This window comes from Aquila chrysaetos, chromosome 3, assembly GCF_900496995.4.
Source record: "Aquila chrysaetos chrysaetos chromosome 3, bAquChr1.4, whole genome shotgun sequence".
NCBI lineage: Eukaryota > Metazoa > Chordata > Aves > Accipitriformes > Accipitridae > Aquila > Aquila chrysaetos.
Window position 1 is genome coordinate 67,597,716 of NC_044006.1, and position 26,268 is coordinate 67,623,983.

General features: G+C 38.5%; 1 protein-coding gene across 6 annotated transcripts in view; it reads left to right on the plus strand.

The window, feature by feature from the left end:
* The window catches only part of DIP2C (disco interacting protein 2 homolog C), a 337,185-nt gene that overhangs the window by 262,365 nt on the left and 48,552 nt on the right, over positions 1–26,268 (plus strand). For all 6 annotated transcript variants that reach the window (XM_030009286.2, XM_030009287.2, XM_030009289.2 and 3 more), the window contains 10 exons: positions 1,895–2,103; positions 2,933–3,047; positions 7,591–7,792; positions 9,910–10,019; positions 10,808–10,888; positions 14,671–14,794; positions 16,427–16,548; positions 19,249–19,360; positions 19,480–19,589; positions 22,385–22,515. In XM_030009286.2, coding sequence (XP_029865146.1) covers positions 1,895–2,103; positions 2,933–3,047; positions 7,591–7,792; positions 9,910–10,019; positions 10,808–10,888; positions 14,671–14,794; positions 16,427–16,548; positions 19,249–19,360; positions 19,480–19,589; positions 22,385–22,515 — 1,316 coding nt within the window. The remainder of the gene's footprint in view (positions 1–1,894; positions 2,104–2,932; positions 3,048–7,590; positions 7,793–9,909; positions 10,020–10,807; positions 10,889–14,670; positions 14,795–16,426; positions 16,549–19,248; positions 19,361–19,479; positions 19,590–22,384; positions 22,516–26,268) is intronic.

Consider the following 26,268-nt stretch of genomic DNA (forward strand, 5'->3'; position numbering starts at 1 on the left):
GCTGCAAACAGTAGGAAGGCTGCTGGGTATCTTTAAAAAAAAGTTTCTAACATTTCCACAATGCAGCCAGCATTAAAGGCTTGCATTTATACAGAATCCTGACAGATGTAGTCTTCAAGAGGTATCTGAATAGCAAAGATACCTTTTCCTAATTAGTCCCCACCTGCTCTTGTTTGAATTGCCTTAGGGTAAAAGCCTTTTTGCTTTGTGGAATCTGTTTTCCAGTAGGTTTCAGCTCTGGTGCAGACAGCTGTATTGATAGCTCTGTTGTACTTGCTCACTTGTTATCATTAACTTCTGCTGAAGCCAGTATGAAAGGCTGAACAAATCAGAGAAATACTGAAAAAATGTGAGCTGAGATTTTTATTAAGTTCTGATCCTTTTCAATTTTAATATTTCAGAAAAAAAGTTAAGACATACATTTACATTTCCCTTAACAAATGCTCCCATATTGCCATTTTTAATAGACCAAACATGACTAGTATCTGCTGCAAAATGCAGATCTGAATGTTGTAAACACTATACATTAAATAATTAATGGAGTCTAGTGGATACGATTCTCCATCCTGCTATTGAGCCTAGGAATCCTACTATGCTATTGTGATCTGAAATTTGTTGATAGCTGATTACTGTGCTACAAGTACAATTGGCAATACCCAGTGTGAATGATTACCCCAAATTTGACATATTTCAGGGTAGAAACATACTTACATTCATTTTGTAGTACTTGCTGTAATTGTAAAATCATTCATAATTCATAACTGGGTCTGCAGTTTAACAGCATATTTAGACTAATTTAGATTTATTCCTAATAGTAAGCAAATAAATTGCCATTGAGTGAGCAGGACCACTCATTTTTAAAGTTAAGCATGTTCTTAGGAGCCCTCTCCAAGTGGACCTCTTTTCTGTTTTACTGTGTAGTTCATGGTGCAGGTATTAGAGAGCCAAAGAGCTTTGTGTTCCTGAAATGAATTACGGCTGAGGATGTATAAGCATTAAATCTGTTCAATAAGAGTCACCCATGGGCATCTGGCAGCAGAATTTGACCTTTGCTTTTTGATGAGCCTTGAAGGACACTACATAGCCATGGTCTTCCACTTGCCATTGTCTTGAATAACTTGCCTTTAGACAATTTCAGTTTAAAGAAGTGACGGCAGGAAAGTGTGCTTGTGTCAGAATGCAGCTCAAAGTAGCTCACATGCCAGAAGGATAACACTGTGCTAGTTAGGATAGAAAAAGAGGTAGAAATCTATCCTGTGGAAGTCACATATGTGTCTGGTGTTCAAACATTTAGAGAGGCTCTGATTAGGGCTGTATTTTCAATTTTAGACATGCTACAGAAGGCATTATTACTGGTATTGTGAGGACTTAATTGACCTTAGATAAAAATGTGGTCAGCTAGAAGAGTCATTAATGTACAGTACCTTAAAATAGCTTCACTTCGAGCCTGCTTATTTCTCTATACTGTGCTGAAAATGAGCATGAGGTACTGAGAAGAACCTCCTCTGTAATGTTTACAATTTAATCTCTCAGTAACCTGTACATAGCACCTCAAGTTAGCTGCACGCTGCACAGTGGTTCTTTTTATTCAATACTGTTTATGTTGATTTATGTATTTTTTTAAGGTTATAAATGATTTACAGAGCCATGGTTAGGGAAAATGTGTATGGTAAACAGAGCGGGACCGAACTTGCTGGAACTCAGGTACTGAAAATTACACACACTAGTCTAGGAGTTTCCTGACGCTCCCTTTGTGGTCAGTGAAGAGTAAAGAGCATCACCAGCGACCTATTTACTTCATTCCAGAAGAGCCATCTGAGAGAGCATGCCTGAAATATTTTGCAGCGTGATCTCTGTGTAGAGAATTGAACGCCTGTGTTTCTCTGTCTTACAGGTGTTCCCTATGACAAGTTCTGGTGGCCCTATCACTGAATATCCTTTTATAAGGACTGGACTGCTAGGCTTTATAGGACCAGGTGGACTTGTCTTTGTTATCGGCAAAATGGATGGTTTGATGGTTGTCAGTGGAAGAAGACATAATGCTGATGATATTGTAGCAACAGCACTGGCCGTAGAACCAATGAAATTTGTCTACAGAGGAAGGTTTGATCCTTTCTTTTCTTACATTATGTAGAAATCCTTATTTTGCTTAGAGTGGATGTAAGGGACGTAAAATGCTTTCAGAAGGCAGTGCCTAATCTGCACAGTGGTTTCCCTCCATTGCTTTTCATATTGCTAGAACCAGGAGACAGCAGAGGGAAGCCTAAGACAGTGTTGAGGCAGACTTCAGATACCAAGGTCCAAAACTGTGATTGCTAAAATTTCCAGTTGAACAGCTGGTTAATTCTGAAGATGTTGACTCAACAGGATCCTTTCTGTTTGAGTTGAACATTTCCAATATGCCTAACACTGAAGTTCTTGAACATGACAGCGTTTCCTTAGCAGTTCCTTGTGTGACCTTCCTACTGTGCTGAAACTGAGCAGGAGACATCTAAAACTTCTGAAGACCCTAATGCTATAACATGTGCTCACACTTGATCACATGACAGACCTCTCACAAAATGATGTTGCAATTACTTTCTTCTAAGATGGGGCCAAAGAAGGTGCTTATGCTGGCTGTTATACAACAGCTTAACAGCAACCTTGGTGTGACCCAAATTTAGTGCTTTTCTTCCCAAGAAGGTTCACTTTTCCAACCCTGCTGTGACTTTATGCCTGTATTTACATGATTCTAGAACAAAGTCCCCTACTTCTCCTCCAGAAGTTATCCAAAACTGTTCTTGTTGCTTTTTCCCCATAAATAACATACTAATTGATGTACCAGTTGTCAGAGTAATAAATAACAAAATCATAGTTCTGGAGGATTAACTTAGAAGACAGGTTTTTTCATCTGTCCTGGCACTAAATACTCTTCTCTCCTTCTCTTCTATAGAATAGCAGTGTTTTCAGTGAGCGTGCTGCATGATGAAAGGATAGTTATTGTTGCTGAGCAAAGGCCAGATTCGACAGAGGAAGACAGTTTTCAATGGATGAGTAGAGTTCTCCAGGTAATGCTCTTTATGTATGTTTGGAAGCTATTTTTTCCTGCTTTATATTCTTTTTATTGATCTTTCAGGCCCCCAAGGTAACTGACATTTGTCTTTGAGTAATTGTAAGTCCACTTTCAGTTGCACTTGCACCTAATGAGCACAAAATTAGATTCTTCTGAGTGACAGTTCCTATCTGGGCTGCACATACCCACAGAGTGATCCTTTTCCTAATCAAAATGCTATAAGAAAACAGGGATGAATTGAAGTAATAGCAAGGAGAGAGTAGCGTATGGTTTATAAGGATATAGTCATTCATTACTTCAGAAGGGTAATGAATGAATGTATTATATACTCTTACTGTCAAAAGCTACCGAAGTCTCTTACTAAACAGGTATTGGCACTGAGAATGGGGTTGACCTCATCAAAAGTAGATATATGTATCTGAGCTAGATCTCCGGATATTTTTTTTTTTATCAGTGGGAGAGAATTATGTGTTTGAAGGGCACCATGTTGATAGCTAAAATAAACTGAATGAAACACGACCTAAAAATGCCAATTTCTCTCCACTGAAATGAAGTGATTGATTAGCTCAGATCATGGTATCTGCAGTGAGGTTATCTGCATAGAGGACATCTATTGCAAGGAATCCCATTCCAGCTGTCTGGTGGATCATGCAAGGCACGTACCACTGTGATGAAACCCACCTTGGTGGTGTCACTCAACAGTTTGACCAGAAGACAGAAGCTACTGAATACTAAAAAGTTTTGATCTTAGCTTTACATATAGCAGTCCAAGTTAAGGCAATATCATTACCATACTCAAAGTTTTTTCGACTCTAATGTCCACACACAAAAAATCAGATACTTTAGATAGCAGTCATCTTCCATCTCCTTCATCTCCATGGTTCAGCCAATTCTCACTCAACAGAAATAGGTTTAATAGAGATGTAGTCAAATTAAGTCTGTCTGTTGCTACCTTGTGAAATGGTCTCAGCTCTGTCTACAGGTGGTCGCCTGTTACTTCCACTTCCCTTTCCTACCTTCCTTTCTGTCCTTCCTAAAGGACTCTTCTCAGGTAAATATATTGCAAACATCTTTTTTGCTTTACCCAAGAGCCAAAGAAAAAGATCCCACACAATTCAGAGAAGATGTTATTATTCATTATTGCTTTGTACTGAATAAGAAAGGGAATCTGTCTACTGTATCCTTGAAGAAACTGAACAAAAAAAGCTTTCATCCATCTCAAGACAGGTTTATCTGCTCTCTTGATTTAAAAGATAGCTACATTTCATACAGCTAGAGGCATCGCATATTCACAGTAGGTCTAAATTATTACGGAGAAAAGCTAGAACTTCTAGCTTGTCCGTCACACAGAAAGCCTTTGAAGCACCTAGTAGCATCTAGGGCAGCTACTGTAGAAGGAAAGGCTTTTGGATTGCCCATGCTTCAATAATTTTTATCAAGTAGCAAGCGCCTAAAGAAAAGGTTGAAACTCTGGACTTATACTTCTCCTGTTTTGTCAGCTGAGCATTTTTGTGACTTCTACAGAAATCATGTCTTACACCATCATAGCCAGTAGAATTCAGTACTGAACACTGTGGGAGTCATGCGTCAAGTTACCAGTGCCAAAAGTCAATCCTGTTATTCCGAGTATGATCAAGTCACAGCAGTGTCTGACAATGGTAGGCCATATATCAATGTACACATATGTGTGGCTGCTTTCATCACCTGTGTGTGAAGTCTGCAGCTCTGGCATGCGTCACTATGTGAACAAGAAGTTTCTGTTCACATAGTTCCACTTCAGCTGAGAGCGGAGATGGAGAACAGAAACCAGGAACATGTGGGATGCTTTGTGCCTCCTTCCCAATCAGAGTTTTAATGACAGATGTCAGAAAGTGGTAACCAGTTGTACCTGAATCACCTGCTAGTGATGAGCAACGTAACGATGTCACACTTGTGTCATGACTCTCAATGGCGTCCATGATAGCAAACTCTACCGAATTGCTACTCATTTCTGATGGTATTTGTGAGACTCGTCTGACACCCTGCGTGTGCTGCCCTGTGCCAGCCCTGCCCTACACTGCCTGCTTCTGCTGTGCCTTGCTGTGTCTCTGCATCTCTCCCCTAGAGTTGAGCTGCATCAATTTGCAGAACTTCCTTCCAGTGGGATGCACATATTCTGAGTCTCCCTGGCCCTTCCTGCTCCTCAGCAGAGGGCTGAAGGATGGTAGAGCTGCTGTACGTACGGGACTATGTTGGACTGCATCTGTGGGTTTTAGCAGAGGCATGGTTGGGAGGGAGTGGTCAGGCTGGGTATAGAGTTTCTTGAGAGTCGTGGAGGAGGAGGGTATTTTAGTGATAGTGTGAGTGAAGATCCCAGGTCACCCAGCAGTTCAGTCAGGTGGATCCTAGATATTCATTCATCTCCCAGGCTGCTGCAAACTGATCTGACCCTTCAGGCAGGGTTGTGGTTCCTGTACCTGGCAGCCTGGATGTTAGTTTTACCAGTGCCAGCATGCTGGCAGGACTTGACAGGACTAGGCAAAGCTAGGACATCTACTGCAGAACTAGATAGTGTCTGCCCAGAGAATTTTGTCAGAATGAGATGTTTTCTTAGCTTGAATAACATAACAGGCTGGACTCTCTGCAAGTTCTGGTATCTCTAATCCATTTTCTCAATGAAACAGAGTGATAAAGATTTCAGATACTCTGTTTACTTCTGGCTGGACAGAGTAATTTCAAAAACCAAGCCTTCTCATCAAGAGGTATAAATGCCAGCAGTATTAAAATTGACTGGTACTCCTCTCTCTCAAACTTTTAAGGGTCAGTTCAGCAGTGCTCATCCTTGCGAAACAAAGTCATTCCCTGCTTCAGAAATGTGCCAAACTCAAAAGTGTGAAAGGTGAAAATTTTGAATGACCCATGACATTTTATCACAGCAGGCATTGTGCTGCAGAGGTAGCTGTCAAAGGAGACAGTTAGGACGTCACTGGGGAATCATTATGTGTAACACCCCTCATCCCATCCCAGCTGGGTATTGTTTTCCATTCACCAGCTCTAGGAGCCACACTGTTCTTACATTTGAATGAGTGGTTTCTTGCCCTGTAATGGTTTTCCTTCAAGCTTATGTCAGGTGAGGATCCCATGTTTTATCACTGCTTTTCAGAACCTACAAATAACATTATGATTAGGAGGTTATGATGGGTTCTGCCAGAAACATGAGACATTGTGTGTTGGCTGTCATATATATCTCACTATTGCTGATCTTTCAGGGAAGGTTTCTGCAGACCAGCAGCAAGGTCTTCCAATACTACTATGAGATCTACCACTACTAGAACTGCAATGTTTGTAAAACGAGTAACTGCTTCATTATTTTTTTCTTATGAAATTTTGCAATCAAATCGATAAAAAATGAAGCAAACAGAAGCCAAAAGCAAAGCATTACTTCAAGTCTTTGTAGAAATAATCAGTAACTTATTGTTCTACACTTAAGTACATGACTATAAACGATTATTTGATTCTCAGAATATAGATTGTATCTTCAAGGCAACAGATGTATGCATTCACTTTTCTCACAGTTAAAAATTAAAATGCAAGTTAAATAAATTATATTTTTGAACATTTAACTACTCATTAGAGATGCTGTCTGTAATTTGTTTCTCAGTCTGCATGGACATCTGAAGTTCTTTTTCTGACTCACTGCAATTTTTGTTACCAATGTAAGGAAAGTAACTAGTTCAAATGTGTATGGAATTAAAATCTAAGTGCATGGATATTCATGTTTACCTAAATAAATTACATAGATACTGTACGTTATAGGTATCTTGAAAGTGATGCAGTTTACTTCACTTGTCAGGCAATGAACATTGTTACTATAAGATTCAAAGACGCTTATTTTTCAGGTTTTCATTCAACAGATTTTTTTTCAAGTGGATAGTTTTGTAGTTTTCCCTTACATTGTTGTCATTTCCCTTTCCTGCCTGACAATCTTTTACATCATCATAAGGGAGTGAAACAGGTACTATCTTAGAAAAAATGTAAAAATTCATAAGCTACATACATCAGGAGGTATATGGTGATATATGTGCAACCTTTGAAATTCTTCTTTGCTCTGCAAGATGGACTGGATGTTATGTTGATAGGAATCCTTTGAACTTTAATTCTGAGAAGGGCGCAAGTTAAAATCAGTTTCACGTGGGTTGCTATGTGAAATAATGGCAATAATAATAAATGGCAATAATAATAAATCTCCAGGGTACGTGCTACTAACGTGTGCCTAAGAGGGATGCCTAGGTAGCATTTCTTAATAGATTTCTGTGTATTTATCACCAGGTTTTTTGTTTGCTTTTTTATCTTCTGGAATGAATGTAATAACATCACTGTTACATTTCCGTCCACCTGTTCCCGCTGAAAAGAACCTCCTTATCACTGACATTGCTAAAGTGTCTTTCCATTGCCAGTTAATTATTAGGGTTGGTTTATGCAGTAATTCAGAATAAAGTATGCTTATTAGAATGATGAAAAATTAGCCTTTCATTAAAATCTACTTCCTGGTTTTTTAGGCTATTGACAGTATTCATCAAGTGGGAGTCTACTGCTTAGCACTCGTACCAGCAAACACACTTCCCAAGACACCTCTGGGAGGAATACATCTGTCAGAAACCAAACAGCTTTTCTTGGAAGGATCGCTGCATCCTTGTAATGTGCTGATGTGTCCCCACACATGCGTAACAAACCTGCCTAAACCAAGGCAAAAACAACCAGGTAAGATGAGTGAAGGCAAAGGGACCATGACTTAATGCTGTGTGTTCGTACTGCATGGAGCAAAATCAAGTAACTGTTAATGCAGGTGAGAGTCAGCTCGATCAGCTGTTCCTCTTAAATATTCCAGGTGTGTTAAAGACATCATTAGTTTTGGCAGAAGCTAGAAGTACCTTCACAAAGAGTGCAAGGAAAAATGCTCCAAAAACCAAAGTTCACTAAAGATGAAGATATTTTTATCACTCTACAAGGCACTGCTGAGACCACACCTGGAGTTCTTTGTAAATTTCTAGTCAGTTATGTTTAAAGAGGATGGACTGAGACCAAAACAGAGAAAGATAAAATCTTGACTTACTTGAAGGCTGTTTGTGAAGTGGAAATAGAGAGGAAGAGGAGTGTTGACACTAAATAACAGTGTTGGAAGAAGAGTAAATACTTAAAAACTGGTCATGAATAAATTAAACCCCAGAATGAGAATAGAGGTTTTTACCTGAGTAGGGAGGTTCTGGATTATTCTTACAGCAGGTATATTTGAGGGAAAACCCTAACTAGTTTTAAGCTGGTTCTTCAGAAGTTCTGCCACACTTTATGAAGAATATTGGATGAAAAGGTACAGCAAGACACTGACTCAAGAGACCGAGAGGGCCCTTGTAGCCTGAGTAGTCCAGTCTCTGGTTACTCATGCCCAATGAACAAGCAAATTTTAGCAAATTTTTTACTTTGAATCCAATTGCAGATTTTAGTACTCAGATTAATTTCAAGGATTTCTGGATCTGTAGGCTCAGGCTTAAAGACCTGAATTCAGCTATGTTAGATGAAGAATTAGTTACTTTCTGCTTTGAAAATGAGCTTGGAATATGAAGTGTTCTTATGCTCTGGATCTCAAATATGGGGACTATCCATCATGAATTCAGTGCAAGTTTGCTATAACTGTCAGCTTATTTCTTTATTTAAAACCTTTGGACAAACGTTTCAGAAATCAAAACCATAATCTCAGTTTGCAGATACTGGGAATGTCAGAGGTTAACAGTGACTTCCACTTACTTAACGAAAGTAATGAAGCCTTTAACTGCAGTGCTCACTTCAGTATTTCCTTGTTGCTCCTTTGCAAATTAATCACTGAATTGGGATCAGTGCAGTGGAGATACTTACAGATACTTTATGTATACGCTATTTGGCACTATGGTAAAAGCAATGCCCGGAACGAAGAAACCAAACTGATAGCATCACATTCTCCCATTTTGCGTAGTTGTGACATACCCAGAGGATATTGCTTTCATCTTTTTAAAGCAGAGTAGTCTGTAGATGTTGTTTGTTGTACATTATCTGGTTTCTTACACATCTCATATTTTGACACTTATATCACATACCATCACTGAGACAAAGCTTGGACATCCTACACTAGAAGTAAAGCCTGATATCAATTGCAGTTGATCAGTAATCCATGCTGGAGAAGCAGAAAACAAATGTTAACATGAGCATTAACGGTATCTGTGAGACAGGTATTTTTCCCTAATGGCAGCAGCAAAACATCAGTGAAATCCACCTTATGGACAAGTGTCAGCAGTGACATCTTCATTTCTTCTAATGTTAAGTTATTTTTCTTCAGTCTCTATCTTGTGCTAAAGGGCTTGCATGTATTTTATTATAGGCACCATCTGCCTTCCTAATCCTTGTCACTTCATGTCTCTAGCACTACAGAATTGCTAATACAGATGCAACTTAGCCCAGGGAACAGAAGAGAGAAATAGAAACATTGTCCCTTAAGGCTGGATACATCTCATCTGGCTTTAAGCACTTGAATGGACATGCCTGAATTAGGAGCTGGATTTTCCAAAGATTCCTCGTATCATGGCAGACAAGACGTGTCTCTGGCTGTAGAGAGCCTATGCTAAATGGGCTCCTCAGTTAGATATGTTTAGAGAGGATAAATCCAGGCCTACATATCTTCTAGCTACTTCTGGTCCATCAACCAAAGTTTGTATCAGCAGCAATGTGCTCAAGGTTTCGTGTTGTGGATAGCAATGAGGAAAATATCATGTAATGCAAAAGAAATAAAAAGTATTTTCATCTGCAAGTGAAGCATTTTTATTGCACTTAACACGTCTGCTTTATTCTAGAAATTGGCCCTGCCTCTGTGATGGTGGGGAACTTGGTCTCTGGAAAAAGAATTGCACAGGCTAGTGGTAGAGATTTGGGACAAATAGAAGATAACGACCAAGCCAGAAAGGTAAGCTAAACTTTCTCATACGGCTTTTATTTAGCCAGTTAGCGTCAGGATACTTAGCAGTACATAGATTGTAGTAGTATTATTGCAGAATATGTTGATGGCTTTCTTTAATCCACACTAAAATATTTCAGAACCCTCTTTACAGATAAATATAAAATAGACGGGGGGGGGCATCACTGCATTTCATTTGTATGGATTTTTTTTTTATAAGTTTACATGGGACAACAGAACAAACATGGTGGAAAGTGTTAATGGGGCTGCTACCAGAAATCACCCTCTATTATATCTTTTTTACTAGTTCAAGTGGAGTCCAGGGAATTTTGTTTGCATATATGGTCCTGACCTTATTTGATGTTATTTTGATCATGTAAAATTAAGTTGAAATTCAGCTCTTTTGGGCGCTTATGTGAGAAATTAGTAAATTCTAAGCTGTATAAATATTTATATATTTATACTAAGAAAAAGAGAGGAAGCTAAAGAATTAAAATCATGCTTAAATTCAGAGAGATCAGTAAGAACTGTTTTATTGCTTTGGAAGTATATGTAATAATATATTATAATCCCAGCAGTGGCTTCACTTCCAGAGAGGCTACTGCTACCATGCAAAAGAACCTTCCTATAAATATGTGTGATGACAAGAGAATTATTCATGTTTAGTGCTTCTGGGTATTGATGTAAAAGGGAGCATATAAATAAGAGAGACATAGCTAAACTAGCAAAAATAGTTATCTGTTTTTTAAAGCCAGAAAGTTATTTAGTGTCATGACTAGCACTCTGCTTTATTTTAGTTCCTCTTCCTCTCAGAAGTGTTGCAGTGGAGAGCTCAGACCACTCCTGACCATGTGCTTTACACTTTACTCAACTGCAGGGTAAGAAGCTCAGACCGTTACTTTGACAGGCTGCAGCAGGAAAATGGCATACTGGTATTTTAGCTGCACCTGCTTGTGCTATGGCTGAACACGACCTTTCTGTTCCTTTTCCCATTAATACTCAGCTGTTACATTTAATGTTCACTGAGGCAGAAAGAAAAAGAGAATAATCATTGCCACTTGTCAAAATATAGATTGCTTTTGTATCAGACAGCACGCCTTACACATTTCTCATTTCTTTTTCCACCACATGCATGTTGTGGGTGAGCTGACACTGCAAATCTATTTCAATACTGATCATTCCTGTACCAAAGAGTAGTATTTAATACTGCTCACCATCCTGATTTCCAATTTGAAAAGTACAGGCTTGGCAAAATCAAAGCATTTTCCCTAAATAAAACAATGATTGTTGGTTTTGAGACTGGACCATCTGGGGGAGGTGTGAGAACAGGGAAAGAAGGTGAAGAGAAGAAGAGGTATGTCAAGAATCCAACCAGGTCTGCAAAGGATCACTAATAAATCTCTCTGCATAGCCTACATGAGGTGCTAGCCTGGCACAACATTTCATTGCTTATCAAAAATGAATTAATGCATGTTACATGGTACAGAACTTGGCTTTACTAAGAGTGGGTGATTACAGACTTCCTAGGCGATTGTAGATGACAAACCAATAATTCCCAAGACCACTGTAGAGAACGAAAGTCTGATTTCAAACCATCCCACCACAGTACATCTAGACACATCTAAACTTCCAAGTCAAAACTTGGAAACATACATAGTGTGTGAGGGTCTCCAGGAGATGAGGGGCCTGGAATCGTGCTGTTCCCCTAGGCCACCTGGAGTAGCTGGTGTTGTCTCAGCCCATGTGGTCACTACGCAACTTGGATGGGTTCTTAAACCTCCAGTAATTTGTGAACCTCTGTGAAACGACCACCTACAGTATTTGCTTACCCAGCCCATATTACAGTGCTGGTACCAATGTTCAGTTTGAGGCTACCAATAAGTCTTTAAATGACCTTTTTTAAATTCAGATTAATAACTAATATTATGTGAACATGTGCAACTTGACAGATAATAGTGAAGTAGTAATGTAATTGTCCGTGGCAAAGTAGAAAACTTGAGAGGCAATGCTCTTTATAGATTCAATATTACACCATTAGAATAGTGCATTGTTCTGTCCTGTAAGTTAGGAGCAAAGATGCTGTGAGAAAGAGACAGTGATATGTACTGTCCCATCTCCTCCACACAGGCTGTTGCTTTTGAGCTTTAAATAAAGCCAGCCTTCCCATGCTGGCAGAAGGGTTCAAACAGTGGGAGGGAAGGACATAATATGCAAAATAAGGATTAACAAAATAATTTATCATTCCATAGAAGTGAAAAATAATTGAATTTTGAAATTCAGTTTCTCCACTACTCTCAGTGTGGAGTATCTTACCATATGAAATTTGTTTGAGAGATGTAATGCTTTATGGAGAGATTTAATGTTTTATGGAAAGGAGTGACAGGTTTGGTGGGGCTTAGCCTACGCAAGTTTTATTACCCATCTTGAACTTTTGTTCCAGTTTGTAACTTTTCCCTTTTTGTCTTCCTTGCACATTGTCTGTACACTTCATTCTAAAACATCCAGGCATCCTGCAGTGAATGACTAATAGAAATCCACTGAGATTAGTGTTTTCCTGTAACCCAAGCTTTTTGAGAATTTGGAATATTTCAAAGTCAGCGCAGCACGTTGTTTTTGGTGTGTGTCATGAAGGACTGCAACACCTTAACATTGCAAGACACCTCGTATAAAAGACCCAAAGGGAATAGTTGCCTGGTGCTTGCCGATGTTTCTTGTCCAACAACAGGATTCTCCTTCCCTACACTTCATGTAAACACCGTCTTTCCACTGGTTCACATGCAGCAAGTGCCAGAAGTCTTAAATGTAAATAAGTATTGCACAAATTCACATGACTTGCAGCAATTCCCTTTCTGTGTCAGTGGGACCTGCGCTTCTGATGTCTGTGGGGATATAAAAGGTGCTTCTTCCCATGAGTAAGCAAACAGACAATTTCTTGAAAGAAGGAACCAAGAGTTTAAGCACATTCCTACTGGCAGATCTACAGTGACAAGGACACCCAGACCTCAGGTCACTTTGGCCATATTTAGGGCTGGACAGATGGAAGCCATCTCTAGTCCAGCATCCATATAGTTGCATATGTCTTTAGAGGAAGCTTTCGTAGAGAAATGATCTGCACATTGTTCAGAAGACTTGATTAAAACTGCCTGAAGTTTATTTCAGTAAGTGTGGTTGCTGAAGATGGTGAAGAGGAATGCTAAGCCCTGACTTTGTCCTATTTATTTTCAGTTAGGTTGTCCTCTTTGTTGACAGTTTATAATAAAGTTTGTAAATGCCAAGTGATGCCTGGTAACGTGCCACTACTTCCAGTGCTAGACCTTTATCAAACTGCTCTCTCCTCTCTGAAGCTTGTGGTCAATAAATACTGCAGTGGTGTGTGGGATGGGGATGGTGGATAGAAAGCAGCAATCAGGCCAAATGCTTATTATTATTGCCTTGTTAAAATAGAGTGTAAAGGGTATTTTTTAAAACAGTAGAACTTCTTGCTTTCTCTCTTACTAAGGAGAGTGATACAATATTTTTGATTGCATTGCATTGCATTTTTGATACATTGTTCTTTATAAGTGTGTGTGTGTGTGTGTGTGTGTGTGTGTTCTTACCTTTTTTTCCCCCATTTTTTTCAGACTCCCTGTTTTTAAGTGAACTTACTACTTGTGATAGGTGCCAGGTATATCATAGCAGTACTGGAGACTGAAATCCTCTTTTTCCACAGAACAGGTGCCCAAGCAGAGGTGCAGCCCTTCCCATCCTGCCCTGTCCCTTTATCTCAGCCCAGACCTGGCCAGAGCAGCTCTAGGCACAGTCAGTCTGTCCTGCACGTTCATTTTTAGACTTCTCTTCTTAGGTGTCAGCTGTGGTAGTGAATTTTGTGATACAGATGTATATATTTCTCTAAATGTGTATTTCTGTGTGTGCATGTATACACACACACACATATATATATTTAGGAAATTCAAGAACCATAACACTCATCCAATTTAAAACACACAGTTTGATATTTTTGGCTTAGCACTATTTGAAGTGCTTCAGAAAGCCAAACTGTAGCATATTGTCACTTCCCCTTTTTTTTCATGCTGACCAGAGATACTCAAATTCAACAAATGCCTTTCTTCTCTATTTCATTTATATGCATTTGCTTAGCTTTTGTTCCAGACTAATTCTTTTCCCTGTCACAAAGTATTGTTTTCTCCTGTGTCTTTCGTCTCTTGTCTTTTAAAGTACTTCTGCTGTGCCATTTGGCTTCACTCCAGCGTGCAGACAACGAAATGCAGTTGTCAGGATTGCTCTCCATAGATTCTCCAGATTGCTGCAGAGACCATAAAGGCACTTTTCCTGGCTGTAGCAGGAATGCTGCCTGTGTAGCAAGGGAAGTACAGGTTACATGGGCAGAATATTAGCATACTACTGTACTCCCCTGGTTAGAGTGAAAACACTGTTGAGGGCAGCAGGTACAGAGAAAGGAACAGAGAACGTTCCTCTGCTTTACAAACAGCTTTTTTCCTTCCAGCTACAGTTTGGCGTAAAGCTGAAGGTTTCCATATTTAACTTGATTGCATGACATACTGTGGCTGCACCTCATTCAGTAACTTCTAAGGTGCAGAGCTAAATAGAGTTTCAGCGCATTGCATTATCTTCTGTGACATTTATCTTTCTTCCTGTGCAGGGAACAATAGCCAACTCGCTAACATGTGTCCAGCTACATAAACGAGCTGAGAAGATAGCTGTCATGTTGATGGAAAGGGGACATTTACAAGATGGAGACCATGTGGCTTTGGTTTACCCACCAGGTAAAGAACTGCTGTGTTCAGTACCTTCATAGTCCTCAAAGTTTATCAAGATCCTTTAGAATGGTGCTGCATTGGTGATGTTACCAAACTGTAAACCATGTTAATTGGCAAAACACAAATTACTTGCCTGATGTACGTTTCTTTGAACTTAGTCAAAACATATTTAAAAGAATTTCCCTCTGTGTATGCACATAGATATTATTCCTTTGGGTTCAGATTAAGATTAACCTGTGTTTTTAAAACCTGTCTCTTATAAGCAGTCAAATTTAATTACTGCTTTTCTTTTAATTTGCTGGGAATATACTATGTTATGAGCACACAGTTCTGCCAAAATACTCCATCTGCTGAGTGTTCTTAGATTCACCTGTTGAATTCCCTTTTGGAAGTGCCGCATTTCATGGGGGTAAAGCAGCAATACCTAGGAAGTAATCCATGTTTTTTTAGAGTAGAAATACGATGAATAAATAGCAGATTATTAAGAAATACCAAATTATAATCACTATTTTCTCTATAGATCTTTAACCTAGACAGCTCTCTGTGGCTTGGATCTTCATCCTTTGACATAAGGGCTTTTAAGCTTGCGTTAACCGGTACCGTGTTTGGCATTTGCTTGAAATTATTTCTGACCTAGTGCTGCTCTTTTGACTTTAGCATTTCATGTGTGTTGGTGAAATAAACAGTCTGATTTAAGGTCTGTATTGTGATATTTGGTTTGTAAGGGCTGCAAGATACAGGTTAAATCTTTATAGGAGTAATTTCTAAACAGTTAATATGAGAAAACCTTTTCCACAAAAGAAGCCTAGTATTTTAAACATAAGTTTTTGTTGTCTGTATTTCACTTCCCATGAATAAAGCATTTTACTGAAGGAACAATAACCTACCAGTACTGCAGATCCTTTTCCACTGACAGAATAAAACAGCCCCCCTTGTCATCTTATCACGGCCTCTGCACAGCACCAGGGAGCTATCAAACAACAGTATTCAAGGGATCTTTGTGCTGTTGTCTGTTCAGCCTGAAGTGTGCTGTCCACAGTCTGTCACCTGCAGTCAATATTTATATAGAACAACACTTAATTTTATGTTAGAAGCAGGATTTCAAAATCATGACTCCCTTTTTTACTGTAAAATTTCAGGTAGATAAATCAAAGCTTTATATCTAAGGTTAAAAACGACATGAGAAAAACAGTATTTAATGAAACCTCCAGATGTTCTTTCTGCAGCTGATAGGAACAGGCATCATCCTACCTCATCTTTTTGCTGGGGCATCCCTCTTCTTGTAGACTCTCATTTATCTATAAATGTAAATTTAGGAAGATAATTAATCTGTAGAAATCAGTCTTTTTAACAGGTTATTTCCTGATCATAAAAGTGGAGTTCACCTAAATGATTATATCTGTCTGCAGCTTTTTGTGTCGCCTTTGGTTTTTCATGCTCAGAAGAACAGTACAATTGAAAGGAATCAGTGAAGCTGAACAAATACTGACAAGGGGCTGAAAAAGAAGTCTGTTAAAGGGCTTAGTTGCTCATTTAACCTTCTGAGTGGAGTTCCAAGTAATATTTATGCTGACATAGGCGTCTGTGATTAAATGATTTGATTTTCAGGGGAGGATTTTTGTTTTGTTCTTCATGCAGGAATAGACCTGATTGCTGCATTTTACGGATGCCTGTATGCAGGCTGTGTGCCAATAACGGTTCGACCTCCACATCCCCAGAACATAGCTACCACATTACCTACAGTGAAGATGATTGTGGAGGTGAGCAGACACCTGAAAATGCACAAGTCAATTAAATGGGTGATGGATTTGCATAGTCTTTAGGAACAGTAACTTAAGTGAGTGGTGGTGTAGGTTGAAGAGTTGTATTCCTTCCAAAAGATTCAGCACTTCAGTGTGTTGCAGGGTCAACACTGCTTGACAGCACACAACCTTCTCTCTTCTGCTGTCACATTTTGCTGCAGTTATGCTACTCCTTTCAGGAAACATATTTGAAGTGCTTTCTTGTATTTAGCTGTATGCCAGGAATGGTAGGATTCCTCACCTGGCAACGCTACACTGACTATTGAGAAAAATTGCAATGGAAAGCTTAGCTTGACCTGATGGTGATTTGTGCTCAGCTCGGTACATCTAATTGTTTTGCAGTTTGAAGTGATTTCAAAGTTCTGTTGTGAAGATGTTGGTCGGTATTTTGTTTCATCCAGAGAAGTGTTACTCACTCAGACTTTTCCATTCAATGCTTTCTTTTGGTATTTTGGCTTTATCTAATACTGTTTAGTCTTTGTTGCACAGAAATAACTGCATTGTGCTTGTTACTGAGGGAAATAAAATGGTTGTAAAGAGATGGCCTTTTACATCTGGCAGTTTCTAATCTATTGAATGGAATTCTGAGTCTCCGAAAAAACAAGTTGAAACAAATGTGATTTTAACATTTCTAATTAATGTAGATACTTTCAAGTAATAAGTACTAGAGATAGTTATAATTTGTGGCTTTCCTTACGGCATCAGATGCCACAAAGTATCAGTAGAGGTATGAGAAATTGTCCTATTGTCTTCAGGGTTCTCATTATTTAATATTTTGGCACTCACATTTTTTAAACATCAGTTGTTAAAATCATAGAAGTGATGCAATATGTGTTACTTTGTTTTTCCTTTGATGTTTAATAGCCAAACTAGATCTGTTTGGTTTCATGATAAAAAGCTAGGACAGGTCTAAGCTGACATGTAATTGTTGTCCCTTCAATAGACTAAATAAAATGTTGAAATTTATTAGCCATATTAATGCCACTTTGACTTAAAAGCCTCTCAGCTCCGTTTTACACAACATTTTCTTTCATTTTGGAGAGGGATGACCTTGTAGAAATTAAAATACTGAGGCTGTTCCTTCATTGCAAATGCAATCATATAAATTTCCTGATGTGATGGGGTCAAAACCCGATCTGACATGCTATATGTCTACACAGCACCTTTTGAAGTCAGTAAGAATGACTTCTGAGCAAAATTTGGCCTACATAATTGTGTTTTGGTGATGAACTCGTAGTAGTAAAATATAACTAAACACTATTGAGCCCCATGTTGAGCAGTTGCTGACATGTAGCTAAGATGTTTTCTTTCTCCTTCCCACCATGGCTATGTGTTTACTTGCTATTCTCCAGGCATGGACATTCTGTATTTTAATAAACCTCCTCATCTTCCAGATAATATAATTCCTGAGAAGGCTAGTAACCACCAACTCTTGAAATTCCTTTTGTTTTATGGCTCTACTATGTCCCAAATCAAGATTTTCATAGATTAAGATTATTAGCTATGTAAGAATTACCTTGCTGTGTGACAGTGACATGATTGGATTAAGGGATGCTGCAGTGGCTTCCTTTGTCTTCACTTTTAGCTTGAAATATTTAGATCATCCATACAGGGAAATCATGGGGTTAGTGGAAGTAAGTAGAGCTTGGATCAGTGCTTGGATGCTCCTGATTTCCTCATGTGCTCTATAAAGTTGACCTCCATGAGATTACTGTCAACAGAAGTTGATCTCTTCTGCTAAGTGGTAAAATTTAGTGTACATGTTGTTACTGATTTCCTTAGGTTGAACAGTGCAAATTCAGTGTGCAATGAAATGTCTCAAATTCTTTAAAGAAAAAAATACTCTTAGCAATATTTGCACAGATTCTCAAAGTTTGGGGAAAAGAAGAATTTCAGTTTTTCCTCTGTACTATCTTCAGTGATTAACAGTGTTCCTATTTAAGTTTGTCTGAATATTTCCTTAAATATATTAATTTTTATAATCAGTAAGAAATATTCTCATAGTTGCTACTTAAGTATTTTTAAAAATAGCAAATCTAAAAGGAGAATACCTTCAGCATGTGTCATCTAAAATTCAGTGCAGATGATATTTGCAGTAAATTCACCATTTCATTTCTTAGTGCCACTTGCACAATTTCTGGTCTAGAGCTACTTTTGCTGATATCAGAAGAGTTCCCAGTGGTTTATCACTAGCACAGGAACTGGAAATATATGGCTAACATAAAATTGACTTGAGATAGTAAAGTTATTCATATAAATGTCAAGCTAGGTTTTGGTTTACATAAAAATATTGTTTATAAACCAAGATATATCACCATCACATAGGAAATGTTCTGGTGGAGGTCTTCTGTACTGGCATTCTGGGTTGATAGCTGATATAATGTGTTAGAAAAGTCACATTCTCACTATTAGGGTGCCTTTAGCTTCATTACAACAGTCTTCTCAAAGTGCAATTTTCATGTAATTTGTAAAACTCACATGACTTTGTCGGCTTTGTGAGCTGCATTTTTTGTCCATCTTTCCACCTCCTGATTGGAAAACATAAGACTAATATACCTGTGTCCTGTTCTGGCAGAAAATAAATCATGCTCTTGCTCATTTTCATGGGAGAATTAATCAGTATCCCATTGCGTTATTACTTATTTCTTAAATTCCTAGGTGAGCCGCTCTGCCTGCTTAATGACTACACAATTAATATGTAAATTGTTACGGTCGCGAGAGGCAGCAGCAGCAGTGGATGTCAGAACGTGGCCTCCGGTACTAGATACAGGTGAGTACTAAGGCTAGGGGACCTCTGTGTCTTCTTCTATCATTGTATTTGTCAAGCACTCAGAGGTCTATCTGTCATGGGAGTAAGACACACACATTTTCTTTCTCTATTTTCATTAGACGATTTGCCAAAGAAGCGGCCTGCACAGATCTACAAACCTTCTAACCCTGAAACGCTTGCTTACCTTGACTTCAGTGTCTCCACAACTGGCATGCTAGCAGGGGTAAAGGTAGGGACTTCTTGTTAAAGCTGGCATTCCTGCTATCACGCCTGGCTGGCAGGTGGTACATTGCTCCTGATTTGTAACTCCTCTTGATTTTTGGTAATAGAAATTGAATTGCTTCCTCCCTTGCAGTCATTATTTGATTCCATTAACATTAAATTAGTTCTTCTATACTCACTACGGTACTGTGTGTGGCGAGTTTAGCCCCTCTCTTCCTCCTTGGACTAAAAATTTTATACCGATACCCCTGTAGATAGCCCACTAGCTTGTCTCCCTGAAGCATTCTTCAACTGACTCATCTATTATTTCCATTTTATGAAGGATATGAGACTCGGTGATCCTTTTTCTACTCATTCCAGTGCCCATTCACTGTTTCCTCCTTACTGCAACTCAACTACTGGCCATTGGTTTTCAATACTTTCTTTGTGCAATTAAGGGAACTGCTGATGTCTCTGGGATATTCACCTGGTACAATACTAGAGGAAGCGGCAAAAAATTCATTGATGGATTTGTTTGATAAGCTCAGGCATCTTGAGCTCTTTAAATCTTTATTCTGCCATTTTCTCCAACCCTCTAGCCACAATTCATCAAAGTTGTTTTACCTAGCTGCTAACTTACATATTATTCCAGTGTTGGTTTCACCAACACACAGGCAGAGGTAAAATCACTCTCTTATTCTTACCTGTTACTTCCTTACTCCTATCTGTTGCATATCCAAGGATTATGATTATTTCAGCAATCTCTGCCAATGTGTCACACTTACAGCCTACACTGAATTCCTCATACTCTTTGGCATCATCCATCTATTTTCAGAAGCTGTCAGCATACTTCATAAACAAAGAAAGCATCATTTCCCCAGGTTTCAGATGGAGAATTTGAAGCACAGAGTGGTGAAGTGACCAGCCCGAGGCTGACTGATGGTTAAATGGCTGAGCTGGCTGATGGTCATGTATTGGACAGTCCTTGAAGATTCATCTAACTTTAAATAGCTACAATGCCTACAGATGTGGACTAGTCATTGGGCTCCTCAGTAATCAACAGAGAAGCAGGGACTTTTAGGGTGTAGTTTGTCTGACTTATCTGAAACACCTATTTTTGTATGGAGTGAATGTCACGTAAGTCTTCATTTCTTCTAAAGGGAGCCTTAAATGATTGTTTCAGATGGAGTCATCTGAGTCTACTAAATCAGGTCTGAATTCCACCTTATCAGACTCGCAGAAATGACTACTAACTGTGCAAAGTCAGTATCTGGAGAACTTCAAAGATAGTCAAAGGCAGGGCAAGTCGACGAACCGAACCTTTTCTTAATGTGGCTAAAGGCAAATCCAGATAAATCTGTCAAGGAATTCTTGATGACCTTCTGATACCTGGGTCACAAAGCCTCCAGATCACTGACTCAGCATGTTTACATAAACAGTTACCATCTACTAGATCATCACTAGTGATTAATTAATTATAAAAGGATCATAAGAGACCACAAGGCTTATATTCATAACTCAGTGGTGCTAAATTAAAAAAATGGCTAAACAACTTATGTGGCTTCTGAAAAGTTGATAAATGTTTTGTCATCACTTTGGAAGTAGTAGATTCCACTTAAGTTTACTCTCAACTTTTTCAATAGCTTTCACCCAATATGGTATAAAAAATCATGGAATAACATCAGTTCTGGACCTATAGAGTTCAGTTTAATCCTCTGTGAAAAAGTGGTTTTGATTCAGCTAGAGTAGAGTTAATGTCTGCAAACTGCAGGTGATCACTGTGTGGACACCTGTTTTGAGCTGGGCCTTTTGCATCACTTGGAACATGTCCAGCCTCATTTATGGTGCTCATTGGCAATGGAGAAAAAGTGTCTTCTGGAGCTTTATTCCCCTGTTTACCTTAAGATCAAATAAATTTTACCTTCCAAGTGCCTGTTCCCCTCCATTGACTCTTAACAGTATATAACGCAACTAGCTCAGTATGTGGCAGAGATCAAAGGTTAGATGAGTTAAATCCTATCCAGGCTGTATTTCTAACACACGTATCTTCCTTGTTATTAACAGAGAGGACAAAGATTAAAAGATGTAATTCTGTTCCCACTGTAGTTAGGAGTTCTAAGCCAGGATGGGTGAGTGTGGGAAACATCCTAAAACTAGAAAAAAAAATCAGAATAATTTCCTTTTGATCAGGTTTTTTGTTTCTACTTTCTGCTTGTTTTACCTCTGAGAGCTTTCTTACCAAGATCTGAAGAGCCTGTTTCTCAGTTAGGAGCCTGAATAACGTGAAGACATTTTACAGAACCCTTACTAAGTTTATTGGGGATCTTTACTGCTGAATGATTAGGTCCTTGGTACCACTTTACGTGCAAAATCCTCTTCAATTTAAAAAGTGCATTGGCATTTTTTATTTATTGTATTAAGAAATATGTACTCAGAAATATGTTACTTATGGTCAACAAAATACTTCAGGCAGATCCTGCAGTCATTCATTCCTTTGTTTTTCCAGAAAGTTTAGCTTGTTATCATTAGCTTTGCATACAGAGTGGAGCACGTCTCTAAACCACTCACAGCTTTCTCCCTAAATCACTTCAAACTTATCATTCATTCTGTCTCCCCTCCCCTTTCACGGTTATTTGGATGCCCTCTTAAAGGAAAATTATGTTTTCTTAGATATAAATTACATGTGTGTTTACACTGAGCACAAAGTCAATATTTATTTGTTTTCTTCATTCTGTAACTGATTTGAGCACTTGGTGCACTTGGGGAATGAGCCTTCTGAATGACATAGTTGATCATTTTAATTACTTTGCTGTTGTCTTTCAGATGTCTCATGCAGCCACTAGTGCCTTTTGTCGTTCTATTAAGCTGCAGTGTGAGCTTTATCCCTCCAGAGAAGTCGCTATCTGCTTGGACCCCTACTGTGGACTTGGGTTTGTCCTCTGGTGCCTCTGCAGGTGAGGTTTCTCCTCAACCTTTTGAAATACCATTTCCATTGTACTATAATACAACAAACCAGATGATGTGAGTGGTAAAAGGATGGGAAGAACAGACAATACCTCTGGGACATAGACAGTTGGAATTGCTGGAAGCTGTACAGAGAGTGCTGTATGGAGAATATGCTTTCTTTGAGCGGGGCATGGCTCTAGGTATTTAGACTTACGAGTGCAGAGCATCAACACAGCTGCTCATTGACCTCCTGCTGTTTTACTGCTGTCTCTGCAGAGTCTGGCTAGTTTTATTTGATGAAAGCAGTGCTCTACTAATACTACCTTGAGGAATTATTTTCCTGGTGTCCTCTTTTTCATTCTCTAATCTGAAAGCACAAGTAGATACCAGGGACTTCCCCATTTGTGGGACTTATGGATGTGATTTTTGCGGAGACGTGGAAGTGTGTTTTCTTGCAGAAAGATACTTCTATGGCAGTAGTAAAGCTATCAGAGAAAAGCATTTCTAATGAAATATGAATCAGCTTTTTTTGTTAATAAGAATTTTAGAAATTTAACAATTCCGTCATTCTCTATACTCCAGGGAAGTTACAGTTCAGCACTGAAAGCAGTTCCATCGATTTTTTTTCTTTCTTTTTTTTTTTTTTTTTTAAGTTTGCTGATTTGATGCAGAGGCAAAGGGAAAGAGCTATGGGAGTGTTAATGGAGCACATATTGATGAAAACATCTCAGAGTCACAGTAGTCCGACACAGAAAGTTCTTTGGTGTTAGCAGTACTGCTATTTTTAGTTACTAAAATGAAGGTAATCCAGGGCAATAAAAATACTCTGGATAAACTTTTTACCAATTTACTAAATACCTGAAGGAAGCATTGTTTGATAACAACTGCAACAATTTGTTTTCAGAAATTATTGTTTATTTAAAAGTGGGCTATCGGCCGGTTTTGTTGCCCTTTTAAAATATTTGTTACTAAATATTAAATGGGCCAAAGATTAACAGTATTACCTAATTCATTCTTGATCAGTCTTTCTTGATTTAAACTATACTTGCCCTAATATTATTTCAGATTTTACATAGGGTTTAGAGATTTCGTTGTTTCGAAAAATCTTTTTTTCTAACGTCTTATTTCCCCAAGACAAAAATAAAAATATTTAGGCTGCAAAAAACCTCAGAAAATCTTTCAGAAATTTTGAGATTTTAATTATATCAGTCTCTTTAAGTTAAATTTTTAAAATGTTGATTTTTTTAACTCATTGAATATTTCCCATATAGACTTCTGTGTTCCAGCATGCCCTGATGTCAACACTGTTAGTTCTCTCTGCTGGGGGCTAAGCCAAATCTGCCATGGTGCATTCAGTGAGACCAGGGAAGGACAGCAGAGCACCATAGAGGAGTTCAGATAAGGAATGTATTATTTTATGGGATAATGTTGAGACATGAGGCATCCAAGAATAACTTCTATGCAACATCATGATAGAGCCGTAAAATACAGATAAATTTTGACCTGTCCAAAACCCAAGTAATTTGTGGTGCCCATGACTCCTGAATACAGAAAGTTTTGTTTCTTCCAGAACCATATTTGCAACAAATAAGCATTTGCTGCCCTTAGGTCCTTCCCAATACTGATAGTATTCAGCCTTTTAGGAGGAGAAGATTGTTTATGACTGGCAAGTGAATAAGGCAGCGAGCCTTTGGGAGAAAGCAATCAAGGTCTGTGCCCCTCTGTAGCTTGTAGAAGGAATAGAAAATTTTATACCATTTTCAAAGAAGAGAAAGGAAACGAGGGAGTTGAAGGAACTGAGATCAGGCCAGCAACACTCTAATCTTATGAACCATCATGTCAATCTCTTCTTTGCCACTGATCTCCTGTTCCTGTAAAACTAGAAAAACTGCAGGCTGCTTGAATTGCACCTGTCATTTAGAGAAAGCTGACATCAGATACAGCTTCATTAATTCCACTTACAAACTTAATTTCCATTTCATTACTATTTTAGAGCTGAGTATTATTTGATGTGATAGCAAAAAATACATCCTGGAGGTTATTAGGCACTTACTCTTCGTAACTTAAAACTTTGCAACTTTGCATTTTGCTCTGTAGTTTAGCATACCAAAATCCTCCCCAACATTTTACAGCCCAGATTTCTACTTCAGAGGATTCTACTGTAAAGTTATGATTGTATGTCACCACTCCCATTAACTAAATTAGTACTTCTAATGGCATATGGAAATGAAGTTAGATCTTCAATTTTTTCTCAGCTAGGGCATTTTGAGAGGTAAATAGGAACTCTTCGTTTTAGGTGCCCAGCAGGAAAAAAAAAGCAACCTCCTGTGCTAGGTGCAGTTAAAGTGACAAGTACATTTTAATCCCTTTATTAACTAGACCAAAGGAGGCATTGACTAAGGAGTGAAAGAAAAAACTAACCTTTTATCCCCATTATAGGTGCTTAGACGTTGTGCTGGCCTGCTCCACTGTGGTGGCCCAGAATGCCCCATTCTGTGAGGTCAGAGCTACTTAGGAAAGCTGCTGGAGCATGGAGCCAGCCCTTTGGTAAGTTTGGAATATATTGCATAGTTTTGCAAAGTTTTTATTTTTAAAAAATTTATTATTTTATGGCCTAAAGGGTATAAAATAATAAAGAAAAGAAACCTTGCAAAGCAGAGCAATACATTTTAAAAAAATGGGATTTACCACGTTCCCTTTAAACTGGCTGCATGCTCCAGCAGGGTTTCCTTGGAACCTTTGTCACTGAACAGCACGTCGTGGGTGTGGTGGCAGTCATCAGACCCATGTGAGTTCACAAACCCCAAACTTCCTAATTTTAACAGGTTCTTACTAATGACTCAATAAAAGAATACATTATTGTGTTTTTCTCTTTAATAATCTCATCCATTCTGAGAGGGTGATCCTAGTATTCTGACTTAGAGTTGCATTACATTTTAAAATGTATGACATTCTTTAAAAGAAAAAAAAATTAAATGTCCTCCAATGTAAAAAAAATCAATACTAAATCCCATTGTTCAAAAATGCTTCCTGAAATGAAGATGTCCCTATCTTAATGCTGCTTACTGTGGGACAGAATAAAGCATACTGCAGTTCGTTAGTGCAGATTTACTTGATTGATAGTTGCTGAGTGATGCAATAGAGTAAGAATTTTCCCTCCATTTTAGCCCAGCTAAGCCAACCCATATTGCAGTTCTACTCCTACTACTGGAAGATAGAATTGTCCTTGCTGAAATTAAAATTAAGTACATCAATAATTTTAAACAAATTATATATATATATTCTCAGACACTGAGATTGTAATAGTGCAAGTCAGTAAGACTCAAACTGAACCAGAGGAACTGAATTTTCTGGTCCACGGTGGCTATGTAATAAATAGTGTGAATGCTGTAAAATGGTCCTGGGAAGGCTTTCCACATAAGATGCAGTGACATGGCTTTCTCCTGTCCTGCTCCTGCTGTCTCTGGAAGTCCCCAGTGGTGCTGCTGGATAGTTTCTGCAGCAAGAGACTGCAAGGTTTCTTACTAACCGAACAGGTGGAACCGTGCAAGAAGTAAGCAAGGAACTGAAGCATTAACATGAGAACTGCATTTTAGAAAACTTTAGTGTGCTAAGACTCATTAAATATTACTAGGTTTTTTAGCCTAACTAGAAGATATCTGGCAGGCATGAGCATTTCACCCAATTTCCAGCCCATTTATAGCAAATTAAAGGCAAGACTGCATAAAGAAGACTAAATGACACATCAGAAAAGGATAATT